At 41.6% G+C, this 25,300-nt stretch overlaps 1 protein-coding gene across 6 annotated transcripts in view; it reads right to left on the bottom strand.

Moving 5' to 3' along the window:
• pcm1 (pericentriolar material 1) overlaps positions 1 to 25,300 on the bottom strand; it is a 154,374-nt gene that overhangs the window by 7,418 nt on the left and 121,656 nt on the right. For 3 of the 6 annotated variants that reach the window (XM_072570300.1, XM_072570309.1, XM_072570329.1), the window contains 9 exons: positions 22,255 to 22,391; positions 19,164 to 19,298; positions 15,019 to 15,216; positions 14,234 to 14,293; positions 13,753 to 13,900; positions 12,875 to 13,032; positions 6,808 to 6,880; positions 6,417 to 6,643; positions 3,882 to 3,977 (listed from right to left, as the gene is read on the bottom strand). In XM_072570300.1, the coding sequence (XP_072426401.1) occupies positions 3,882 to 3,977; positions 6,417 to 6,643; positions 6,808 to 6,880; positions 12,875 to 13,032; positions 13,753 to 13,900; positions 14,234 to 14,293; positions 15,019 to 15,216; positions 19,164 to 19,298; positions 22,255 to 22,391 (1,232 nt within the window). The remainder of the gene's footprint in view (positions 1 to 3,881; positions 3,978 to 6,416; positions 6,644 to 6,807; positions 6,881 to 12,874; positions 13,033 to 13,752; positions 13,901 to 14,233; positions 14,294 to 15,018; positions 15,217 to 19,163; positions 19,299 to 22,254; positions 22,392 to 25,300) is intronic. The other 3 variants (XM_072570318.1, XM_072570347.1, XM_072570336.1) reach the window with 2 other exon arrangements.

Genomic DNA, 25,300 nt, shown 5'->3' with positions numbered 1-25,300 from the left:
CAAAATGCAATACCTTGCAATTATCCAAATTCATCTGCCACTCTTCAGCCCATTGGCTCAATTGATCAAGATTCCTTTAATATTAGGATAAGTTGCACAGCTGGGCTGAGAGGTGGCAAATGGAGTTTAATGCGGACAAGTGTGAGGTGATTCACTTTGGTCAGAGTAACCGCAATGTAAAGTACTGGGCTAATGGTAAGATTCTTGGTAGTGTAGATGAGCAGAGAGATCTCGGTATCCACGTACACAGATCCTTGAAAGTTGCAACCCAGGTCAACAGGGCTGTTAAGGAGGCATACAGTGTTTTAGCTTTTATTAATAGAGGGATCGAGTTCTGGAACAATGAGGTTATGCTGCAGCTGTAAAAACTCTGGTGCGGCCGCACTTGGAGTATTGTGTACAGTTCTGGTCACCGCATTATAAGAAGGATGTGGAAGCTTTGGAAAGAGTGCAGAGGAGATTTACTAGGATGTTGCCTGGCATGGAGGGAAGGTCTTACGAGGAAAGGCTGAGGGACTTGAGGCTGTTTTCGTTGGAGAGAAGAAGGTTGGGAGGTGACTTAATAGAGACATATAAGATAATCAGAGGGTTAGACAGGGTGGACAGGGAGTGCCTTTTTCCAAGTATGGTGACAGCGAACACGAGGGGGCATAGCTTCAAATTGAGGGGTGAGAAATATAGGACAGATGTCAGAGGTAGTTTCTGTACTCAGAGTAGTAAGGATATGGAATGCTTTACCTGCAACGGTAGGAGATTCGCCAACTTTAAGTGCATTTAAGTCGTCATTGGACAATCATATGGACATACATGGAATAGTGTAGGTGAGATGGGCTTCAGATTGGTATGACAGGTCAGCGCAACATCGGGGGCCAAAGGGCCTGTACTGCGCTGTAATGTTCTATATTCTATTAATGGTCAGAGGCAGAAGGCTAAAATGGGAGTTGAAGAAAATTCTTGTTTTCACTCAGAAGCAGGTGGGAGTCTGAAACTCACTGCCTGAAAGAATGGTTGAGTCAGAAGCTCTTGAAACATTGAAACAGTATATGGATATTCATTTGTATTGCCAAGTCCTCCAGAGGAATGGATCAAAAGCTGGAAAATGGGATTAGTGTCATCAGATCTTTCTTTACTGGTGCTGACATGATGGGCCAAACAACCTCCTTCTGTGCTGTAAATGTCTCTGAATCGGAATCTGTCCTTGTTTGTTGCAGATAAAGTGTGTGCCCACACTGTGCTTGTTTCAACTGAAAAAAAAGATGACAACCATTTCCTGGTCAAGGCATTGTACCGAACAATGAACAGAGTCAATCTGCCAGATGAGCAAACTATTAATGATTTAGATGAGTGAACTAAATGTAATACCTCAAAATTTGCAGAGGACACAAAGCTGGGTGGAAGAATGAGCTGCGAGGAGGCTGCAGAGATTCTTCAATTTGATTTGAATGAGTTGAGTTGTGTGTAAATGCATGGCAGGTCAATAGAATCTGGATAAATGGGAGGTTATCCACTTTAGGAGCAAGAACAGTGTGAAAGTACTGTGCCTTTAAGAGGTGTTTTGTGCTGTTCTCTCTTGCAGAAGGGTGTTGTCACACTGGTGCTGAAATGTGTCTCCTTCAGGCTGGCAGTTAGTAAACAGATTTTTCAGTTATCGTTGGATTTTTTTTTTCTAAAATGGGACAAAAGAATCATGAGCGAGGAGAGTCAGGACTCACACAGATCCATGAAGGCTATTAATTTTGCTTTCAGTTAACTGGTTTCTGCTGGCTGCTAAGCTAAAAACTTGGAGTTCCCAACTGCTCGGGTGAAGTCTTAGACAGCCAGGCTTCTTCTTAAAATCAAAAAGAGCGGATTTTTTCTTTCTTCTGGACTAGAGATGCAGCACACGAGAAATGTAACATGTTTGGCAAAGGATGTGTTCATGGGATGCTGCCTATACTGGAACAATTGGAAATTAGCAGTTAAGTAATATTTTATCTTGTTAGGAATTTCAACAAAGTAATTTTTGTATTTTAACAATTTGGAGACGCCGGTGTTGGACTGGGGTGTACAAAGTTAAAAAAAATCACACAATACTAGGATATGGTCCAACAGGTTTATTTGGAAGCGCTAGTTTTCAGAGAGCTGCTCCTTCATCAGGTGGTTGTGGAGAATAAGATTGTAAGACAATCGTACAAGGATCTTACAACCTTATTCTCCACAACCACCTGATGAAGGAGCAGCGCTTCAAAAGCTAGTGCTTCCAAATAAACATGGTGGACAATAACCTGGCATTATGTGACTTTTAACTTTGTATTTTAACTGTTGTAAGAATAAAGTTGTTCTGATTAAAGCCTAGTGGCAGACCAATTGAACCACATCTGGATCACAAACCTTACACTTGCCTGTAAATAATTATAAAAGACTATCGCCTGACAATACCTTTTGGTTTTGGGGGAGCGAGAAGGTTTGTAGGTTGATCCATGACAACAAAATGGCACATTATTATCTGACTGGCAATATGTTGAGAGTGGTGAATGTGCAACGAGACCTGGGTTGCAGATGCAGCAGGCGGTGAAGACGACAAATAGTTGCCCTTCATAGTGACAGGATAAGCACAGGAGCAGGGAAGCCTTGTTGGAAAGACCACACATGGAATAGTATATGCAACTTTGATTTCTTTATGTGAGAAAGGTTATTATGGCTATGGAGGGAGTGCAATAAAGACCGATTCCATAGATGACAGGACTGACATACGAAGAAAGTTTGAATCAATTGGGATTTTATTCACTGCAGTTCAGAAGAATAACGTGGGGATCTCAGAAACCTATAAGATTCGAACAGGATTAGACATGGTAGATACAGGATGGATGTTCCTAATGATAAGGAGTCTAGAACCTGGGATCACAGACTAAGGGTCTGTAGTAGACCATTTAGGCCTGAGATGAGAAGAAATTTTTTAACCGAGAGATGGCGAGCCTATGGAATTCACTATCACAGAAAGCAATCGAGGCCAAATCATGATTTCAAGAAGTTGGATATAGTACTTGGGCCTAAAAAGATCCAAGGAGATGGGAGCTAAATAGGAACAGGCTATTGACTTGGATGATCAGCTATGATCATAATGAATTGCAGAGGAGGCTCAGAGAGCCAAATGGCCTAATCCTGCTCCTACTTTCTATATTTCTATTTGAAATTTAAGCAAAGCTTAACAGTTAGCGGTCAATCAGCAATAACTGCGACATCTCCTCTGCAACACCTCTAGCACTCTCAGACCACTTGCCAACCAAACAACATTCTCTTCTCAATGTATAAAAATTGCTTTTCCCCTTTTTGGTATTATTACGAATTGTCCTGATCAGTACAAGATGAAAAGCATTGACAAAATGTATCTATTATCAACAATACTCAAATATGGAATTCAAAAATTGAGAAGTTGCAAACAAGCTCTACTGGAATTCTAATGGAACCAAGGGGCCATATCTATCAGGAAAGATTAAACAGTGTGGAGATCACTCCTTCACAAAAAAAATCAAAGTCTTCAAGATTATAAAAGGGATAGATAGAGGTAATGTAGAGAAAATGTTTCTACTTGTAACAGAGGACAGACAAGGGTCATAAACTGAAGATAGTCTAATAAATCTAACAGGGAATTCAGGTGATATGTTTAAGAGTGGTCAGAATGTGAACTCACTATGACTAACAGAAATCAAACTAGCAAGTGTAGGCACATTTGGGGGCATTCAAGAACATAGGGCAGAAAGGCATAGAGGTTATGTCAATCGTGTCAGAGAAATGAGAATGCAAAGAGGCTCAAGTGAAGCACTATAGCAGAATGGAGCTTTTATGCTCGTTGATCCCGCTTCTGTGCTGTATATACTATGTAATCTCAGTACAGCGATTACCTCAGAGAGGGCTGAAAGACTTGGAGGCAAGTTTTCCACTTTAACAAAGTCATCTTCATCTGATTTCTGGCTCAGATTGCCAGATCCAGCTTCCTGCTGAAGGGAGTAGAGAAATACATTACAAAGGTTTTAGTTAAAATCTCATACACAATTAAGCAAAATTGAAGAGAAAATGAGATTGTTAACATTGGAATAGCAAGAACAACTTCACACAATTCAAAAATTAATTTGACCAATAGAAACATCAAAAGAAACAAAAAAGTCTAAGCAAAATTTAAAGATTATACTTAAAACGCACCACCTTTCAAAATAAAACAAAGAACTGCAGATGCTGGAGATCCGAAACACAAACAGAAAGTGTTGGAGAAATTCAGCAGGTGTGGCAACATCTATGGAGTAAAAAGAGAGTTAACTCTTCTTCAGAACTGGTAGCAGCTAGGAAATGATGGCATTTATGCTGATGACAGGAAGTTGGGGTTAATGGGAGAATAGAATAGAATAGAAGAGGGAGCCCTCTATCTGATGACATACCTTCCCAACATCAGTTTATACAAGCAATTATCTTATGCAGTTCATCAAATCATGGGTGACTGCAGAAGAACAGAAGACCATTTGGTTCTCATCCTGTATTGGCCCACTGAAAGAGCTTTGTGCTTAGTCTTACATCCTTGCTTGTCACCTGTCATCCTTAAAATTCATCTTCCTCTAGTATTCGTCCAACTCACTCTTTAAATAACTTATAGAATTGATGTCCACTACCATCTAGTGCATTTCATACCTGAATAACATTTTACCTCTAAATTTCATTTTATTTATAACATTTCCCTTATTTATTCTATCAAAATTTATCATCTTGAAAACTTAGATTAACTTAACCTTTCTGGTTCATGGACAACTATTCTAACCTTTCCAACCTCTTCTCATAACAGAAGTTCCTCATCCTTGACAACAGTCCATTAAACCTCCTCTACAACCTTTAATAATCTTCCATTGACCCAAAGAACCACCCTGCAGTGTGGAGTTCACCATGGCCTGGATTACATTAGCTAAGGTCTAACCAGATTTATAAAGTTTTAACATATTTGCATTTATATTCTACATCGCTTATTATTAAACCAAATAATGTGGATAAATGGCATACAAGTTATCAACTTCAAGGATTTGTGCATATGAACATTAATGTCCATCTGCACTACATTAAAAATGATCCACCTACTGTCTTTCCATACTCGTTCTTCCAAAAATCATTACCTCAGAAGAGTAGCCAACTGGTGTAAGGATTTCTTCAATTCTAGGCTGTCGACGATGCTGGGACCTCTAGGTTGACAGATGCTTGTTTGCAGAGTCCAATTTATTGAATATTCATTATCATCTTGGAGAGACTAGTTACACCCTACCTTTTAATTACAGTCTATGTCAATCAGTGAGATAGATGTCTTGTTGCAGACATTCAGTGGTCTGTCAGCCATAAGGACATAAAAAGGCCATTAATACTATTCTGTTCGATGTTAACGTGCCACTAATTAAATCAAGATCTTGGCAGCAACTAGTGTAAATGCCTGCCCAATAACACCAAATGGTTGTTTTTCTCAAGTAGTATGTTCATTTCTAATTTGATAAATGCAGAAGAATGTACACATTTGTAATGGGTACATTTCTATACATTACTAATTTGTGACAAGATCCTCGACAATAATTGTGAATGAATTATCAAATGTTGCAGTCTTTGGTAATTAGTGATTCAGATGTATTGACCAACTAATGAGTTATTCAAATTGTTTTTCAGGCTAAGGTGAGTACCTCAGTGTACTCAATGCATCACGCTTTCTTGAATGAAAGAAATTTTGCACAGTTCTCTTGCTGCTTGCATGCTAACATATTTAGTACTGCCTGATTCATTCTCTCTCTAACTGGCTTCCTTGGAAGATAAGAATTGACTGATGATTACCATGTAATGTAGGTCAGCCTTCGCTTCACTTTTCTTGTCCTAAAAGGATAATCTATTATTACCCTTTCTGAAGGTTTGTCTCTCATGTGTCGATACTTTAAACTCCCAAGAAACCTAAAAAGAGAAATAAAACCCTAGAAAGACCAGAATATCAGAAGTTCTCTCTGCTTAATTTACCCTATGGAGGGGCTAGTGAAAGATATTTTTAAAAGTTTAGACAAGAATTCTGATGCAAGCAGCTTCAAAGAATCACAGAATCCCTACAATGTGGAATCAGGCCATTCAGCCCCACTAGTCCACACTAACCCTCTAAAGAGCACCCCACCTAGACACATCCCCAACCCTATCCCTGTAACCCTGCATTTCTCATGGTTAATCCACCTAGCCTGCATACCTTCGACTGATGGAGAAAAACAAACAGCTCCAACAGGCAAGTTCTGAACTTTTCTAGAACATAATTGTGTACCAACTACATGTCATATTTAGCACATAACTTCCCTAGAGGCTAATCAGCCCATCTATACGCTTTTGGCCGAAACAGAACATATATTACAACATATTTCCAACATTGAAAGGTCAGTGCTTACAAAATCATTCACTAACACAGGGGAATCTGTGTCAGGACTGCCAGCCAGTGAGCTTTCTGGTGTTCCTTGCAGGTTATTTTGTCGTTCCATTTGTATTGCTGTTCCAGCATTTGCATTTTCACAAAAAGGCAATGATGATTTTGGACTTTTCTTGCCTTCATTAGCTACATCAAACAGATTATTTTGGAAAGACTCAGGAAGATCAGGATTTGAGTTACTTCCATTTTCTGTTACAAAATGAAAAGAAAAGTTCATTTAACACAATTATTTTGTTTATACAAGCAAACAATAATCAAATCTTTCATATTCTAATTTGATAACAAAATAAATTCAGAATTGTTGAAACCTATCCTGTCACTTTTTGAAAAACAGACAAAAGATTAAACACTACCTGCAACCAAGGGTAAATTTGTTTTCATGGATTGACTAATCACATCTTCCTTATTGGGTTCAGGACGAGCATCCTATTAAGAGGAAAGTTCTTAATGTCAATAAGCATGGAAGAAAATGTCAAAATACTAACGTTTACCATTATTTTTTATTTCTACCAAACTCAAAATAGTAACATGGACAGAACTTGTTTAAAATGCATTCCGATAAAGCCTTTTTTTAAGAATTCCTACAGTATGGAAACAGGCCCTTCGACCCAACAAGTCCACACCGACCCTATTCCCCTACATTTACCCCTGACTAATGTACCTAACACTATGGGTAATTTAGCGTGGCCAATTCACCTAACTTGCACATCTCTGGATTGGGGGAGGAAACCGGAGCACCCGGACGAAACCCATGAAGACACGGAGAATGTGCAAACTTTACACAGTCACTCGAGATGGGAATTGAACTCGGGTCCCTGGTGCTGTGAGGCAGCAATGCTAACCACTGAGCAACCATGCCGCCCCATATCCTAAAAACTAATGCTGATACAATGCACGTGACTTTGAATACAAGCTTCTTACAGATGGCGGTAGCATAGAGACTCGGAATTGATACAATATAAAAGGCAATGCACGACTATAAATACTTTACTCAAAGTCAGTCCATCTAAGCAATGAGGAAATAATTGTTTAGCTTGAGTAGGCATGTAGTCTTTCATTACTATTAACTAATTTTAACAATTTGGGGCATATCAGCTGAAATTCATCAAACAGGAAAGAAATTATCAGAGAGAATGGCATAAAGAGATGCCATGTCTAAATTTGGAGATCTCCGATGTTGACAGGCTTGGAGACGTCATTTTCACTCTCCTCATGATTATTTGCTTGAGTTTTTGATACAGGGTTGATGTGAAAGTTCTTGCAGTGCAGGAATAGTGTCCATATCTCTTAGACAGAAGACAGAAGACCCAGATCCAAGTCTTACCTGCTCCAGAGGAATGCGTAACACATCTGAACTGGTTGTTTAATAATGTCTATGGAGGTTATACATATTACTCTGTGTGGATGGTTAGCATGTTTAAGATGAATGCTTTGTCAACAATAAGTTTTCTGAATGATCAACTCTATCACTAACTTTAGGATTCTGTTTAACTAGCCTCTTTTGTAACCACTGAACCCTCAAACACTAGGGGATAATGATTAGTTTAGTACACAGGGTATTCAAGTTGGCAGTGAATCAGTACAGTACATGTCACTTTATCAAAACAAATACAGAAAAAGCTGGAGAAACTCAACAGGTCTGGCAGCAACTGTACAAAGAAACAGAGCTAACGTTTTGAATCCAGTATGACTCCTCTTCAGAATGGTCACCTTTACAGTCATCTTTACTCAACCTTTGAAGTCAACTTTGGGTTTTGCTCTACTTCTCAGGCAATACGTCCCAAACAATAAGGATAAAGCAATTTTGAACCACCAAAGAAAATAATAGTTTTAATTTTAAAACAAAATACAGTAGATGCTGGAAATCTGAAACAAACAGAAAATGCTGGAGAAACTCAGCCAGTCTGGCACATGTGGAGAGAAAAATAGTTAATGTTTTAAATCCAGGTATCACTCTTCTCAAGGACTGAAGAAGTCACAAGCCAAACTCTAAGCATTATCGCTGTTTTGCTCTCCACAGATGCTGCCATACAAGCTGAGTTTCTCCAGTATTCCGAATGTTTATAATAATTCTAATTTCTATCAACCAAGGATTGGGAAGCCCTGCAATGTATTTATCCCTACAGTGTGGAAAGAAGCTATTTAATCTATCGAGTCACACTGACCCTCAGAAGCTTAACAGCAGGAGACAGGACTTGCTTTTCGGACTAGAGGCCTGCCAGAGCAGTGTCCCTGGGATTGGTTCTAGGTCCTCTTTTGTTTAGGAGAAAGGTGAGGACTGCAGATGCTGGGGATCAGAGCTGAAAAATGTGTTGCTGGAAAAGCGCAGCAGGTCAGGCAACATCCAAGGAGCAGGAGAATTGACGTTTCGGGCATAAGCCTTCCTGATAAAGGGCTTATGCCCGAAACGTCGATTCTCCTGCTCCTTGGGTTTCCTCAACTGTTCCAGAATCTTCCATCGGCCTCCGAAATCAGCACCCGCGGCACCAACTGCTGCCGCGAACCACGACATTACTTCCGCCCCCACTGACTTTGCAGCCTCCACGATTGCAGCCCAGACAACCGCCTCCACGATCGCCAGGAAGACCATCGCCGACAGATACGCGGCCTCCACGGCTATCGGGAACAACACCGTTTCTGCCATCGCCACAGCCACTTCCGCCCCCAGTGACCACTCACTTGCACAACGACCATGCCGCATGCGTCTCCGCCCCCACGCCAATCTCCGTCACCACGCCTAACCCCGCCCCCACGCCAATCTCCGTCACCACGCCGAACCCCACTCCCACACCGAACCCCACCCCTGCCCCGATCTCCGTCCCTGCCCCGATTCCCGCCCCCACGCCTAACCCCGCCCCCAGCTCCAGCCCCACACCAGGCACTAGCTCCCAGCCCTGCCGTGTTTTCACCATCCCTCCAGAACTACCCCTCTCTGAGTATGAAGGATCAGTCCTTGGCAGAGGCCTCACTTTCATTCCCCTACACTCTCGGATTAACGAGTTCAACACGCGGCGAGACATCGAACAATTCTTCCGCCACCTTTGCCTCCGCGCCTACTACTTCAACCAGGATTCTTGCCCCCCCTCTGACGACCCCTTCTCCTGCCTCCAACATACCCCATCCACCTGGACACCCCGTGCTGGCCTCTTACCTGCCCTCTATCTCTTCATAGCCAACTGCCGCTGCGACTTGAACTGCCTCAATCTCTCCACCCCTCTCACCCACTCCAATCTCTCACCCTCGGAACGTGCAGCCTTCCACTCCCTCCGTTCCAACCCCAACCTCACTGTCAAACCGGCAGACAAGGGAGGCGCGGTAGTAGTTTGGCGCACTGACCTTTATAATGCTGAGGCTAAACGCCAGCTCGCGGACACTTCCTCCTACTGCCCCCTTGACCATGACCCCCACCTCCCACCACCAAACCATCATCTCCCAGACCATCCATAACCTCATCACCTCAGGGGATCTCCCATCTACCGCCTCCAACCTCATAGTCCCACAACCCCACACCGCCCATTTCTACCTCCTGCCCAAAATCCACAAATCTGACTGCCCCGGCCGACCTATTGTCTCAGCCTGCTCCTGCCCCACCGAACCCATCCCTACATCCCTCGACACGGTCCTGTCCCCCTTAGTCCAAGAATTCCCCACCTACATTCGGGACACCACCCACTCCCTCCACCTCCTCCATGATTTTTGCTTCCCCGGTCCCCAATGCCTTATCTTCACCATGGTCATCCAGTCCCTGCATACCTCCACCCCCCCCATCACAAAGGACTCAAAGCCCTCTGCTTCTTCCTTTCCCACCATACCAACCAGTACCCTTCCACTGACACCCTCCTTCAACTGACTGAACTGGCCCTCACTCTGAACAACTTCTCTTTCCAATCCTCCCACTTCCTCCAAACCAAAGGAGTAGCCATGGGCACCCACATGGGTCCCAGCCATGCCTGCCTCTTCGTAGGATATGTGGAACAGTCCATCTTCCGCAGCTACACTGGCACCACCCCCCACCTTTTCCTCCGCTACATCGATGACTGTATCGGCGCTGCCTCGTGCTCCCGCAAGGAGGTTGAACAGTTCACCCACTCGACCAACACCTTCCACCCCGACCTCAAATTTACCTGGACCGTCTCAGACTCCTCCGTCCCCTTCCTAGACCTCTCCATTTCTATCTCGGGCGACCGAATCAACACGGACATTTACTATAAACAGACTAATTCCTACAGCTACCTAAATTACACCTCCTCCCACCCTGCTCCCTGTAAAAATGCCATCCCATATTCCCAATTCCTTCGTCTCCGCCGCATCTGCTCCCAGGAGGACCAGTTCCAATACCGAACCACCCAGATGGCCTCCTTCTTCAAAGACCGCAATATCGCCCCAGACGTGATCGACGATGCTCTTCACCGCATCTCCTCCACTTCCCGCTCCTCCGCCCTTGAGCCCCGCCCCTCCAATCGCCACCAGGACAGAACCCCACTGGCCCTCACCTACCACCCCACCAACCTCCATATACATCATATCATCCGTCATCATTTCCGCCACCTCCAAACAGACCCCACCACCAGGGATATATTTCCCTCCCCTCCCCTATCAGCATTCCGAAAAGACCACTCCCTCCGTGACTCCCTTGTCAGGTCCACACCCCCCACCAACCCAACCTCCACTCCCGGCACCTTCCCCTGCAGCCGCAAGAAATGCGAAACTTGTGCCCACACCCCCCCCTTTACTTCCCTCCAAGGCCCCAAGGGATCCTTCCATATCCACCACAAATTCACCTGCACCTCCACACACATCATTTATTGCATCCGCTACACCCGATGTGGCCTCCTCTATATTGGGGAGACAGGCCGCCTACTTGTGGAACCTTTCAGATTACACCTCTGGGACACCCGGACCAACCAACCCAATCACCCCGTGGCTCAACACTTCAACTCCCCCTCCCACTCCACCAAGGACATGCAGGTCCTTGGACTCCTCCATCGCCAGACCATAGCAACATGATGGCTAGAGGAAGAGCGCCTCATCTTCCGCTAGGAACCCTCCAACCACAAGGGATGAATGCAGATTTCTCCAGCTTCCTCATCTCCCCTCCCCCCACCTTGTCTCAGTCCCAACCCTCGAACTCAGCACCACCTTCCTAACCTGCAATCTTCTTCCTGACCTCTCCGCCCCCACCCCTACTCCGGCCTATCACCCTCACCTTAACCTCCTTCCACCTATCGCATTTCCAACGCCCCTCCCCCAAGTCCCTCCTCCCTACCTTTTATCTTAGCCTGCTTGGCACACTCTCCTCATTCCTGAAGAAGGGCTCATGCCCGAAACGTCGATTCTCCTGCTTCTTGGATGCTGCCTGACCTGCTGCGCTTTTCCAGCAACACATTTTCAGCAATGTTTAAAAGACACTTGGATAAGTACATGAATAGGAAAGATTTGGAGGGATATGGATCAGGAGCAGGTGGTGGGACGAGTTTAGTTTGGGATTATGGTTGGCATGGACTGTTTGGACTGAAGGGTCTGTTTCAGTGCTGTGATTCTGTAAGAGCATCCAACCTGGCCTCAGCCCCACACTCCATCCCTGTAACCCCACATATTATCATGACTAATCCATCCTCTAGACACTACAATTTAGCATGGCTAATCCTCCTAACCTGCACATTTTTGGACTAATAATCCAAAGTTAACTTTGAAATGCAAAGGGAAGTCAAAAGGCCACATATTTTTCTTTTTTAGGACTGTAAATGGAAGTTGGACTGTTACATAAATGGAATGCCAGGACAGTTTGCAACTTGAAGATGAAGTGCTTCATTCAATGCCTGACAAATGCTTTTTCAAGCAGTAAGGGAGAATCTGAGGCAGAGTTCCTCTGAGTTCAGAATATTCTTTCAGGTGACAGCCCTCTAATTGGTTGAGCAGCAGAGTGCTAAAAAGCTGTAAGAGCCAGGGCAGCCTGCAAACTGAAAGCATTCATTTTCTTCTTACTCAAAAAGTACTGAGAGACATCTGAATCCATCCCAGAAATGTGGGCTTTTGACCTTCGGAATTTTTTTTACCTCGTCCGTAATTTTTTTCCACCTGTAGTACCTGTGTCAAACCTTTTGTCACGTGTCTGTCATAATTGTGAATGCTGTATGTGCAGTTAGGGTTTTGGAAGGAATATTGTTTCCACTGCATAGTAATTATTCAAAAATTCTTCTTTCACTACTTTTGGTTAAGTGTGCTGCAAAAAAGTTATTTTCTGTTAATAACAAAACCATGTTTGAATTGCTTTTGTCCTCAATAGCAGACAGAAATGCAAACTGGACAATTTGGTGTTCTAATTAGGATTGTATCCAGCCTAGGATCGCATTTAGAACAATCAGGCACAATTAAGGGCACTCTCATCGCAGTCATAATAATACTTATTGAATACATTACCTGTTCAGGATCATTCTCATCAGCAATTTCATTGCTGGCTTGAAGTGACGTTTGGACATCAATAGTTCCAGCGTCAAAATCCTCTATTTCGTCTTCTTCATTCTCATCCTCCCCACTGCCATAATTAGTCAGGGCTTGAGTTTCAGCCTTGGACAGACCTGATGATTTCAATAAATTAAAAGATCAGATTTATATTCCTTTTCTATCGTGAATTAAATTTGCACTATACTAAGTAAATCACAAACTGAAATTGTGAGTCATTCAGATTTTCAAGCTTTCCTAGATTTTTTGACACTTATATATTTTCTTTCCACAGGGCTACAATCGTCCAAACTTTCGCATTAAGTTGTGCTTCCCACTTAAGCATCTTAAAAGTGTATTTACATAGTTCAACAGTTCACCTCCATTTTGTTCACTTTAGTCAAACCAAATTAACTTCATAAATTCCTGAAAAACTGCTTTATCTATTTTAAAATTAATATTCAATTTATTGGATGGCACACAAAACAGAAATACCCAGAGTTCATACAGGACACAGTGAAGTGGGGTTGAAAAACCATATTTCGCCACTGAGCTTATGGAAGCATTTTAGATCAAACTTGGCAGACCTTGGTCTTAGCTCAAATTCCACACTATTTGTGGCTTACTCTTCATTTTTACATACCTGTACAAATGATACATCAAATTTTGGTTGGCTGAGGAAAGAGGCGGCGGCACTCTGACCTTGATAGCATAAACCATGAGAAATCCCGTGTGTTAGTTGCCCCAATCCCCCCAGAGGAGAGAACTTGCATATGGGAGGTGGTTTTCAACACACGAAACATAATATGCATTTTACCTACATAACAGGTAAATTATTCTGTTGAAAAGCTTCTTACTTATAGAGACACATTTTGCAGGCAGTACTTCACTGTCGACATCATCCTCCTCTCTGTCAGACAAAGCACTTTTCAATAAGAGCTCAGCTTCAGTTGACTCATTTACTTTGAGACCATCTGCATTTGCAGTTTCACTTTCATCCTTATCCTACAAAATCAAAAATTAACAGTAAAACCAAGTTTGTTACCTAGAATATTAAAAAGCTCACAAAAATCTACCAGGAATACTATTAGTTTAAACATTTAATTTGTTCAAAGAATTTGAACAAAAATGTTGATAAATCCAAACTTCTAAAGCAAATTATTCATCTTGCATAATATTCCACGGCAGATGAGAGAACTCTGATAGTACCTAAAACATTTGTTGAAGCAATTACTTCATTAAGCCATCAAAAGTCAGATTTCTTTTAAAAAATCAGAACAACAAAAACCACAGTCAACAGTGACCATTCACGGATTTCTTTTTTTCAGTCAGACTTACTTTGTCTTCATCTTCAAGCTCTTCTGCAGAGGAACCATTCTCTTTGAAATGCTGTTTCTCCTGTTAAAAGGAATATTTTTAGAACAATACCTTATAAAACAGCTTTCACAGCAAACTAAAGTATGTATCATTTCAAGCTGGTTATCTAAAAACTGTGCCGTTACTATTCCTTTCATAGACCTGGGCAAATTCCAACAACAGAATACACTTTCATATGACCAAAAATGGGGAGATGCCCTAATATTATCATCACTAGACTAGCAATGCAGAGATGCAGTTTAAAATACCGCCATGGTAGAGGGTGAAATTTTAACTCAGTAAAAATCTGGAATTAAGCATCTAATGATAACCATAAAACCATTGTCAGTTTGGGAAAAAAAAGCTACTTGGTTCACTAATGTCCTTTAGGGAAGGTAGCTGCCTTTCTTATCTGGTCTGGCCTACCTCCAGACCCACAACAATGTAGTTGACTCTTAACTGCCTTGAGAAAATAAGGGACAAGTAACAAATGCTGGTTAATCCAGCGATGCCTGCGTCCCAAGAATGAATAAAAAGAACAATCTCATGCTTAGACTTCTTAGTTCACAAGCATCCAGTAAAGAAATTGTACAGAGATTACATTCCCAGTTTGAACATTTTCCAGATTAAAATTATTTCAATATGTACTTAAAAATGCTAAAGAATTCTTTTTCTCACTTACAATTATTGTTCAAGCCACACAAATATTCAAACAAACATATCTGCAAGTTTAGAAAGTGTATGTAAACACAAGCGCATTACCACACCTCAGTTGTATAATGTTGTTTAAAAGATGCAACTTCCTTTAGTCTTTTGCATCTTTGTTTTGCTGCCACACTGCTGTTATCCAAATCTTGCATAAGTCTGAAGAATGCAAGTTCATTAAACAAAATCTCTGAGATTTCCACCAGCAAATCCTCCCCACATTCCTTGAGTTTTCTACCAGCAAACTTTGCCAGTGAATCCTACATGAATAAATCAAAGCTTCAATCATGGAACATGTAATCAGAAGTCAACAATTCATTTGATCATGGTTGATTAATAACCCATTTCTTAACTGAAAAAAATTCAGTCTCAATTTTGAAATTTTCAGTTGATACAGAATCTACAATTTTTGTTAGTGAATGAGTTCCAGATTTCACCCCACCCATTACAGGAGTGAAAACGCTTTCTGAGTTCACCCCTAAAGAACCTTGATTTCTCTCTTTTGAATTGTGACACTGAAGAGTTCCCTTGGTACTCCAAAATTAGATAAGTAAATCATTTAAACTAATTCCATAAAAACACAACCCTTGCTCTTCTGGATCAGATGAAAACTCTGCAGCCCTTCCATGTCCAATCATGAATATGGTGAATAAATTACTCACGAGATGGAGTAACTCCAAATACACACTTATCCTGTGTGAATGTGTAGCGTAGCAAATCAGTGCAAAGAACAAGGCTGAAGCATTTGTGATTGCATTAAAAAGGTCATGAGCTGAAACCTGCTTCTCTCTCCACCTATGCTGCCGGCTGTGATGAGTTATTCAAGTTTTTATTTCAGGCATCCAGCTTCAAGAATATTTTGTTTGTGAAGCATTTGCCATCAGCTTCAGGCACAAGTACCAGTGCATGCTCAGTTAGTGATGACTGGTGGATTTCCCATGGCAACACCTCCACCAATTAGAGTCTACTTGATAGCCAATCAGGTACTACTCTTAAGATACATATGTAGCTTGTTCTTTATATCAATACATTGAGATTTTTATTGATTATTGCAAGACAAAATGTTTTGACAAAATGTGCTTATTTTCATCAGTAAAGTTCTGTACAACCAAATCAATAAAAATTTACTTGTATTTCTTGCAATTTAACTTTCTAAGACATTGACTGCACATAACATGATATTTTCTACACTAGGGAGACCAAACACGCACTTTGCTGAATATCTCCATTTTTAAGATATTAATCCAAATTTGCTGGGCTAACCAAAATGATGTTAATGAAATCACATGATATTACATGAAATGAGGAAAAAAGAACATATAAAGTCTGAACCTGTATGAACACATAAGGACTCCAGAAACAGTTAACAAATATATGCTGAGAACACCAATACCAGAGAAATGATTTAAGTGTTCAAACAGCTGTCTGACAGTTTAAACTCTCCATAAGACTAATAACTGAAATTTCAAATGATTTATCTCCCTCTCTCGCCCTACTTGCTGCCCAAAGATTGCTAGTCACGAGTCCACTGTCATGGTATTACAATGGTATAAGGAAAGACAGATTCCAAGAACAACCTTGGTCATTATGAGGACTGAATCTGTGCTGTTTGCATTACTAAAGCACAGTCTAACAAATTGAGTTAAATCTGCCTCTAAATGATCTAACAGACTTCTTAAATGTGTAAATGCCTAGATGCCTATGAGATTAAACATGACTTATCTGACAACCTAAATACTACAATGCATAACTTTTAAAAATTATTTATATTTATCCTCATTTTTCATTGCAATAAACTTTTAATAATTTAGAACAGATAGTGCAGATAACAACTTTGGACAGATTTTGTTCATGTGGCTTTGATTTACCATAGCATGCAATCTGTTTCTTTCATCCCCCTTAAACACCATTGCAGGATAATACTGCAACTTGCTTCCACACAAGTGAGATTCCTGTCCAAGCTATCACAAACTTATATTTTTATCTTAGGTCTGGGTTTGTACACTACCGCCTACCGTAAAATCTGGGCTATTGCATATTATTTAAAAGATGTTCCCTGTTTACCAAATTGATAACTAATTCTGATGTGTTACTCAGCATTATATCATTTGGTCTGTTACCAAGTTAGTTCTAAAACTTGGGGGATTTTAGCTATGAAAAAAGGTTGGATACACTGGGTTTGTTTTCAATGGAACGCAGGAGGTTGAGGTGACCTGGTAAAAGTTTATAACATTGTGAATGACATGGAGAGGGGAAAGTATGAGGCTTTTCCCCCAGGATGGAGAGGTCAATTATTAGGAGACACAAGTTCAAGGTGCAGTGGGGGATGGTTAGAAGAGCTATGCGTGACAAGTTTTTCACACAAGGGGTGGTGAGTGCCTGAAACATGCTGCCAGAGGTGGTGGTGACAGAAAGAGACACAACGGCAGCATTCAAGAAGCACCTGGACAAAAACATGAATAGGAAGAGAACAGAGGGATATGGATCCTGTAAGAGAAGATTGTTTAAGTATGGAAAGGCAAAATGTGGCAGCGCAAGCTTGGAGGGCTGGATGGCCTGTTCCTGTGCTGTGTTGTTCTTTGTAAAACATTGTTCTAGAAATTCCTGGAATTTCTAAATGGGTTAAATACAAAGGAATCCAGTGGCATCATGAATTGCTGCTAATCTGCACTTCTCATCCAGTGATTAAAATGTTCAAAGGATTCACCTCTACAGATATCCAAATCAAAAGTAGAGAAGTTGGGTTATAAAGAACCTTGATTAGACCACAATTATGATATCATATGATGAGATCACAGAAGCACTGGAAAAGTGCAAAAAAAATTTACAAGTCTGTCACTAGAATTGAGAAGACACAATTATCATGATAGAGTGAACAAACTGGGGTTCTTTTCTCTGGGAATAAAGATCTGTTCGAGGCTAATTAACACAAGGTGTACTGCAGAAACTCACTAAAGTTGTTTAGACTGCACCTTCCAAATCCAAAACTACTGCCATTTAGATAATTGGGAACACAGCCACCTGAGAATTCTCACAGTCATTTCACCATCCCCAGTTGGAACTATATCACTGTTCCTTGAATGTTTTAGAGCCAAAATGGAATTCCTTCCCCAATAGCATTGTGAGGCATGCTGACATCAAATGGACTGCAAGAAGGCAACTCGCTAATAGTTTCTCTGGGGAAACTAGGGATGGGAATAAAAACTGGCAAAATCCTTAAATAAACAAAAATGTTGTTGGATATAAAAGAAATAGAAATAAAAATAAAAATAAGTTCAGAAAAAACCTCCTGATATGGAGCAGTAAGAACGTGGAATGTGCTACATTCTGGAAGTTGAGGTGATTTGAATAGATGCATTTCAGAGTAAGCTAGATCAGGCAGAACAGAAAAAGGAATGGAAGGCTGTTATAAGAATAAGCTAAGGTGAGAGAAGGCTCACATAAGTCAGAAACACCATTATACATTTGTGGGACCATGGGCATGTTTCTGTGCTGTAGAGATCTGCATTATTCTATGTATTTATAGATAACCCAATTCAACACAAGTGTCAGAATATCTCAAGCAGCTCCTACACTGACTTACATACTATACTATTCCCTGATCATCCATACACAAATCCTTTTTGTATTGCAGTAGTTAAACAAGTGATCAGTATTGCTGCTACACGTCCTTTCACAATTTCCCTATTCTTTACAATGATCCTAAAACCTGGAATACTTAGCTCCCATCATGCTCAGCTTGTAGCCAAGAAGTGATAATGAACCTGCATCATGAGGTCTTATGCTGAATTCCTGTGTTTAATTCACCAGATGATATATATATGCATGCAATATTCTCATTTGGATAATTATCTAAACCAGGATTAGTTATTCAACTGATCCTTTTTGGACTTTAGTTTACAGCAACGTGCAATTTTTTTGGGATTGCATGGATGATTTAATTATGTAGTCCCTTTAAATTCTTCTGCATAGCTTACACATACATTAATTTAAAGGCCAACTTGCACATTGCCTAAATGGAAGGTTCTGGTTGCTACAAGATCATACAGCTTAGGGGAAGTCGTAAGTGTGGTTTTCAATCTACCCAGTGCACTAGTACATTCAGAAACAAACAAACTCAGATGATGATGTCAACATATATTTAGTGCATTTGAAAAGTATTTCAAAACAAACTGAACTGTAATGGGCTAGTAAAAAAAAAACCAACCTGAAGTATGGCACCAAGTTGATCATGGAAGAACTTGACAAACTCCTTGCTTTCATCATTCTGTTGTGTGAGAGCCAAGACCATGCGTCCAATAGTAGTTAGTAACTGTGGGGAGCACACATCATCCATATGTTCCTGAAAAGAACAAGTTAGCAGAACAAAGTTGTAATTGTATGTTTATTATTAGGAACATCATTGCCTTATTTATATTGATTATTTTTCCATTCTTTGGCTCAAGTCCAAGCTTCATGCATAGATCAGCGTCACTTTTGGGCGGCACAGTGGTTAGCACTGCTGCCTCACAGCGCCAGAGACCCGGGTTCAATTCCCGCCTCAGGCGACTGACTGTGTGGAGTTTGCACATTCTCCCCGTGTCTGCGTGGGTTTCCTCCAGGTGCTCTGGTTTCCTTCCACAGTCCAAAGACGTGCAGGTCAGGTAAACTGGCCATGCTAAATTGCCCGTAGTGTTAGGTAAGGGGTAAATGTAGGGGTATGGGTGGGTTGCGCTCTGGCGGGATGGTGTGCTCTTGTTGGGCCGAAGGGCCTGTTTCCACACTAAGTAATATAATCTAATCTAATCTTAACTCAAGGCAGAGTTTCTGTAGCTGTGTGAAAATGAAAACTTCTCAAACTTCAACTTTCCAAGGTTTTTTTCTCTGTCTGACACAAAAGCAGTTATGCTAATCAAAAGGCAGAAAGAAATAAAGAGCAATTCTAATCGCTCATCATAAGCCACCTTCATAATCCACTGCACTCCATGTGGTGGAGGTGCACCTAATGAACAATAAAGAAGGGAGATTCTATGACACTGAAGGAATGATGACCTAGTTCCTCAGCAGGATTGTGTTCACCTTGGAGGGGAACTTGCAGGTGGTGTTGTATTCATGTATCTTCTGCCTGTCCTTCTAAACACAAAGTTCATAAATTTGGAAGAGGTCAAAGGAGCTTGAGTGAGTTGAGGCAGTGTGACTTGTAGGCGATAGCAAAGCATCTTGGGAAGACGTTAGAATCTATTATAAAGAACGCAAACAAACAGCATTTGGAAATACAAAATGTGATCAAGCAGAGTTCACGAAGGGAATCATGCCTCACAAATTCATTACAATTCATGGAGGATGTATCAAGCAGGGGTCAATTAGTAGATATATTTGGACTTCCAGAAGGTATTTGGTCAGGTACGACACAGAATGTTACTTAATAACAGCCCACAGTGTTTAGGTAGGAAATGAGCTTGGACAGAAAACTGGCTACCTGATAGACAGAGTAAAAATGTGTAAGGGCAACATTTTCAGGATGGTGAACTGTAACTAGCAGAGTGCCACAAGGATCAGTGCTGGGGACACAATTATTTGCAATATATATTGGCATGGATTTTCTGATGGCTTGACAGTCATTATTCCAGCGTAGACGAAAGTTGTGCGTGGGGTCCCTGCAGTGTCCCTACTGCAGCAGTGAAATTGCCCAGGAAATTGCTCTATGCTTAGAACTTTTCAGTGAAATCAGAGAATTCAATGGGGTTCTGACAAAATTATTAAATTACTACTCAGGAAAAGTTAAATTATTAAATACATAAACTCCTGAGTAAATATTCAAATGACCTCATACATACCCAATAAACTCCCAACTACACCTCTGTGAGATGAATTGCGTAACCAGACCTCAACCCAACTCCCTCTTCCCAGGGGCTGCACCCGACTCCTCATCACCCCTGCTGCTGCATACAATCATCCCTTCACACACACTACATTGGCCTCGTGCTCCCGTTCACTGGACCCATTCCCCACTAAGCACCTAAACTCCGTCCCCATGCTTCACTCTCAACATCCACTACCCCCAAGACTTCCCCTTCTCCACACCTGGTGTGACTGTTCACTGCACTCACCACCTGTTCAATACTCAACCCCTGCCCCCTTCTTCACAGTGCAGATCGCGCCTCCATGTTCCCCTGCTCTGTAACCCTTCCCCCCGCCACTGTCAGACATGCTTTCCTTGTTCCCCTGCCACCAGACATGAACACCCTCAACACCTGACCACCCCCTGCCTGCAGACACTACACCCACTGTACTCGGTTCAGCAGGTAACAGGGAAGGCAATAGAATGTTGATCGTTATTTCATATGGATTGGAGTATAAGAATAGAGAGTCTTGCGACACTACACAGGCACTAGTCAAACCGCAGCTGGAATACTGTGAACTGTTTTGTCTCTTTATCTAAGGTCAGAAGAACTGGCATTGGTTGAGAGGGTTCCTAGGTTGATTCTGGGTATGGAAGGGTTTTCTCACGAAGGAGAGCTTGAGTAGATTGGACTTATAGCCACTGGAGTTTTGAAGAATGTTGCATTATTGAACCATGAAGATTCTTGGGGAGTTTCAGATTGTTGATGCCAAAAGTCATCTCCTGTTGTGGGAAAATCTGAGACCAGATGGCAGAATCTCAAGAGTCTGTCACCCATTGAAGACCGATGAGGAGGGAGTTCTTTCTCTCACAGGATGGTGAATTTGTAGAATTCTCTACCACAGAATAATGTTAAGGCTTGAGTGTTAAGCATATTCAGGGCTGAGATCTGACCATCCCATTCACTTAAATAAAAATAACCAATTGTCTATGAGGCCAAGTTTGGGTTTCAACTTGGCTAGTGGCACCATCAGCTGAGACCATAACAAAAACAAAATTGTAACCAGGGCACTGAAATCAGAAGATGGTGCATAGATCAGAGCAAGCAGAATAGCAGGCAAAGATCTGGCAGATCAACTTTAGCGTGGGAAAATGAACTTATCCACTTTAGCAGAAAGCATGCAAGGTAAGGTGTTTGTAACTGTACTCTAAATGAAAATAATAAAAATGGTTTATCCTGTTTGGACGCCATTTGTTCAACTTTTGCAATTAAGTGAATAAGAGGTGTCATCAGTATAATGTGCTAAAATAACAAGATGAATGCTTTCTCACAGGTTACCAAATCTGGAATCTACATGTTTACAATGTTAAGAAATGAAACAGAAATTACCAAGTTTCTAAATGATATTAAAAGTTGAGAAAAAAAACTTTAAAGAAGCAAATGCTTCATTAAAACACTGTTTTACTTGTAGCTCACCTTCAGAAACGGGATTACTTCTGCCATGATGGCCTTTATTTGCTTGTCCAGTTGTTGTGTGTCTACGCGAGGGCAAGTAACATTAGAAGCATCAGGAACACTATCTGCTGTACAGCTATTTCCAGCGTTATACCCATCTGAATTTATCACAGAAGGAAAAGTACAGATATTTAATTGTTCTACTTCGTCACATTAAAAATAAAGTGATCTAAAAAAGAAATTTTATTTTCAAATGACTGTGGACAATATCCAGGCTCGTAGCAAACAATAGCCATCTGCAACTCTGACATTCAAATGCATCATCACACCTCTCATTAGCAACACCTTGAGCATCACTGCTCAGAATTTTAATTGGACCAGGCATACAAGTACAGTGGCTACAGGAGCAGGTCAGAGACAGGAAATTCTGCAGTAATTTATCATTTGATTTTTAAAACCTATTCAACATAGACAAATCAGGATACAATGGAATACAGCGTGAAACAGGTTTATGCGCTGGAACAGGTTGATGTTAAGGAGGGTATACTGAATATTTGGAAAACATGAGGATAGATAAGTCCCCTGGGATAGGGACAGGATATACCCAAGGTTACTACAGGAGGCAAGGGAGGAGATTGCTGCACCTTTGGCAATGATCTTTGCACCTTCACTGTCCATTGGAGTAGTGCCAGATGATCGGTGGGCAGCGAATGTTATTTCCTTGTTCAACAAAGGGAATAGGGATAATCCTAGGAATTACAGACCGGTCAGTCAGTCTTACGTCTGTGGCCGGCAAATTATCAGAGAGGATTCTGACAGACAGGATTTATGATTACTTGGAAAACCATAGTTTGATTAGAGATAGTTAGCATGGCTTTGAGGGGGGCGGGTCATGCCTCACAAGCCTTGTTGAATGCTTGAGGATGTGACATAACACATTGATGAAGCTAGAGTAGTGGATGTGGTGTACGTTGATTTTAGTATGGTGTTTAATAAGGTAGGCTCATTCAGAAAGTAAGGTGGCATGGGATACAAGGGAATTTGGCTGTCTGGATACAGAACTAACTGGCCCACAGAAGACATATTGTGGTAGTAGATGGAAAGTATTCACTTAGAGCTTGGTGTCCTGTGTGTTCTGCAGGAATCTGTTCTGGGATCTTGACTCTACGATTTTTATAAATGTCTTGGATGAAGGAGAGGTGGATAGTGCGAAGGGCTGTTGCAGGTTGCAATGAGACATTGACAGAGTGCAGAACTGGGCTGGGGAATAAGTGGCAGGAGTTCAACCTGGAAAAGTGTGACATGATACATTTTGGAAGGTTGAATTTGAATGCAGAATACAAGGTTAAAGGGAGGATTCTTGGCAGTGTGGGGGAACAGGGATCCTGGGTCCATGTCCACAGATCCCTCAAAGTTTGCCACCCAAGTTGATAGGGTTGTTAAGAAAGCATCTGGTGTGTTGGCTTTTATTAGTGGGTAGGATTGAGGTTAAGGGCCGCGAGGTTATGCTGCAGCTTTATACAGCCCTGGTTAAACCATACTTGGAATATTGTGTTCAGTTCTGATCACCTCGTTATAGGAAGGATGTGGTAACTTTAGAGAGATGCAGAGGAGATTTACTAGGATGCTGCATGGACTGGATAGCATGTCTTATGATAAAAGGTTGAGGGAACGAAGAAGGGTGAGAGGCAACTTGATAGAGGTGTACAACATGATGACAGGCATAGATAGAATGAATAGTTAGAGACTTTTTCCCAGGGCAGAAATGACCATCACAAGGGGGCATAATTTTGAGGTGAATGGAGGAAGGTTAGAGGTTGTTTCTTTACACAGAGAGTGGCAGATGCATGGAATGCACTGCCAGCGGTGGTCGTAGAGTCAGATACATTAGGGAAATTTAAGTGACTTTTGGATAGACACATAGATGATAGTAAAATGAAGGCTACATAGGTTAGTTTGACCTTAGAGTAGGATAAAGGATCAGCACAACATCAAGGGCTGAAGGGCCTGTACTGTGCTATGTTCTATGTACTCTAGACTTCCCTGATGAGTGCAGCTCCAACAAGCACTCAACAAGCTTGATACCACCCAAGATAAACCCACTTGATAGGTACTCCATCCACCACCTTGAATATTAGTTCCCTCCTCTTGCACGAGAGCATAGGCAGCAGTGCATACAATCTACAAGATGCATTTCAGCAATAAGGGTTCCTTCAACAACACCTTCCAAAGATGGAACCTCTATTTTCTAGAAAAACAAGGGCAGGAGGCATGCAAATTTCACTCACCATCCTAATATGAAACATAGCGCCATTATCAGTGTATGAATGTCATAGAACTTGTGGAACAACGGAACAGAGAATGGATTGAGACTTCGCAAGTTCAAGGTGTTGAATCATAATTGCACTACATCAGGGAACAGGAAAATTACCTCGACCCTAGGCTCCAGGAGGCATTCTTGAGATTAGATCATTCAAAATTGGTTTGTGATCAGGAACAGGAGTATGTGACTGCAGGTGAGGCAGATATAAGGTTCCAGGAGGTTAAAAGAGAGGAACCTCAACTTCTGCAAGTGTCCAACATCTATGAGATTCTTGCAGGCTGTGTAGATGGCAGGGAAGGAAAGCAAACTGACTATGGGACCTTCGTACAGTCAGGAAGGCAATACTGCATGTCGTGTATCAGGGTTAAGGACATCTCCTCTTGGCTGAAAAACTTGTAGAGGGATGGGAGGGATCCAGTATTGTTGACCACGTTGGTACCAATGACATTTGTCGGATGAAAAAGGAGATTTTACTGCAAGACCTTGAACAATTAGGAGCTAAATTAGAAAGAATACTTCCAAGGTAATAATCTCCGGAATACAACCTGAGCCACAGCCAAACTGACGTGGGGTAAATAAAGTCAAGGAGTTAAATTTGTGGCTCAAAGATTGGTGTAGGTACAATGGCTTTCAGTTTGAGAGGCACCGGTACCAGTACTGGGTTGGAAGAAGTTAGCTTGATGGGATCAGCTTCACTTGAACCATACTGGAACCAATTCACTGGCATATCAAGGACTGCAGAGA

The sequence above is a fragment of the Chiloscyllium punctatum genome, chromosome 1 (assembly GCF_047496795.1).
Source record: "Chiloscyllium punctatum isolate Juve2018m chromosome 1, sChiPun1.3, whole genome shotgun sequence".
NCBI lineage: Eukaryota > Metazoa > Chordata > Chondrichthyes > Orectolobiformes > Hemiscylliidae > Chiloscyllium > Chiloscyllium punctatum.
The sequence above is the reverse complement of the archived record's forward strand: the minus strand, read 5'-3'. Positions and strand labels throughout refer to the sequence as shown.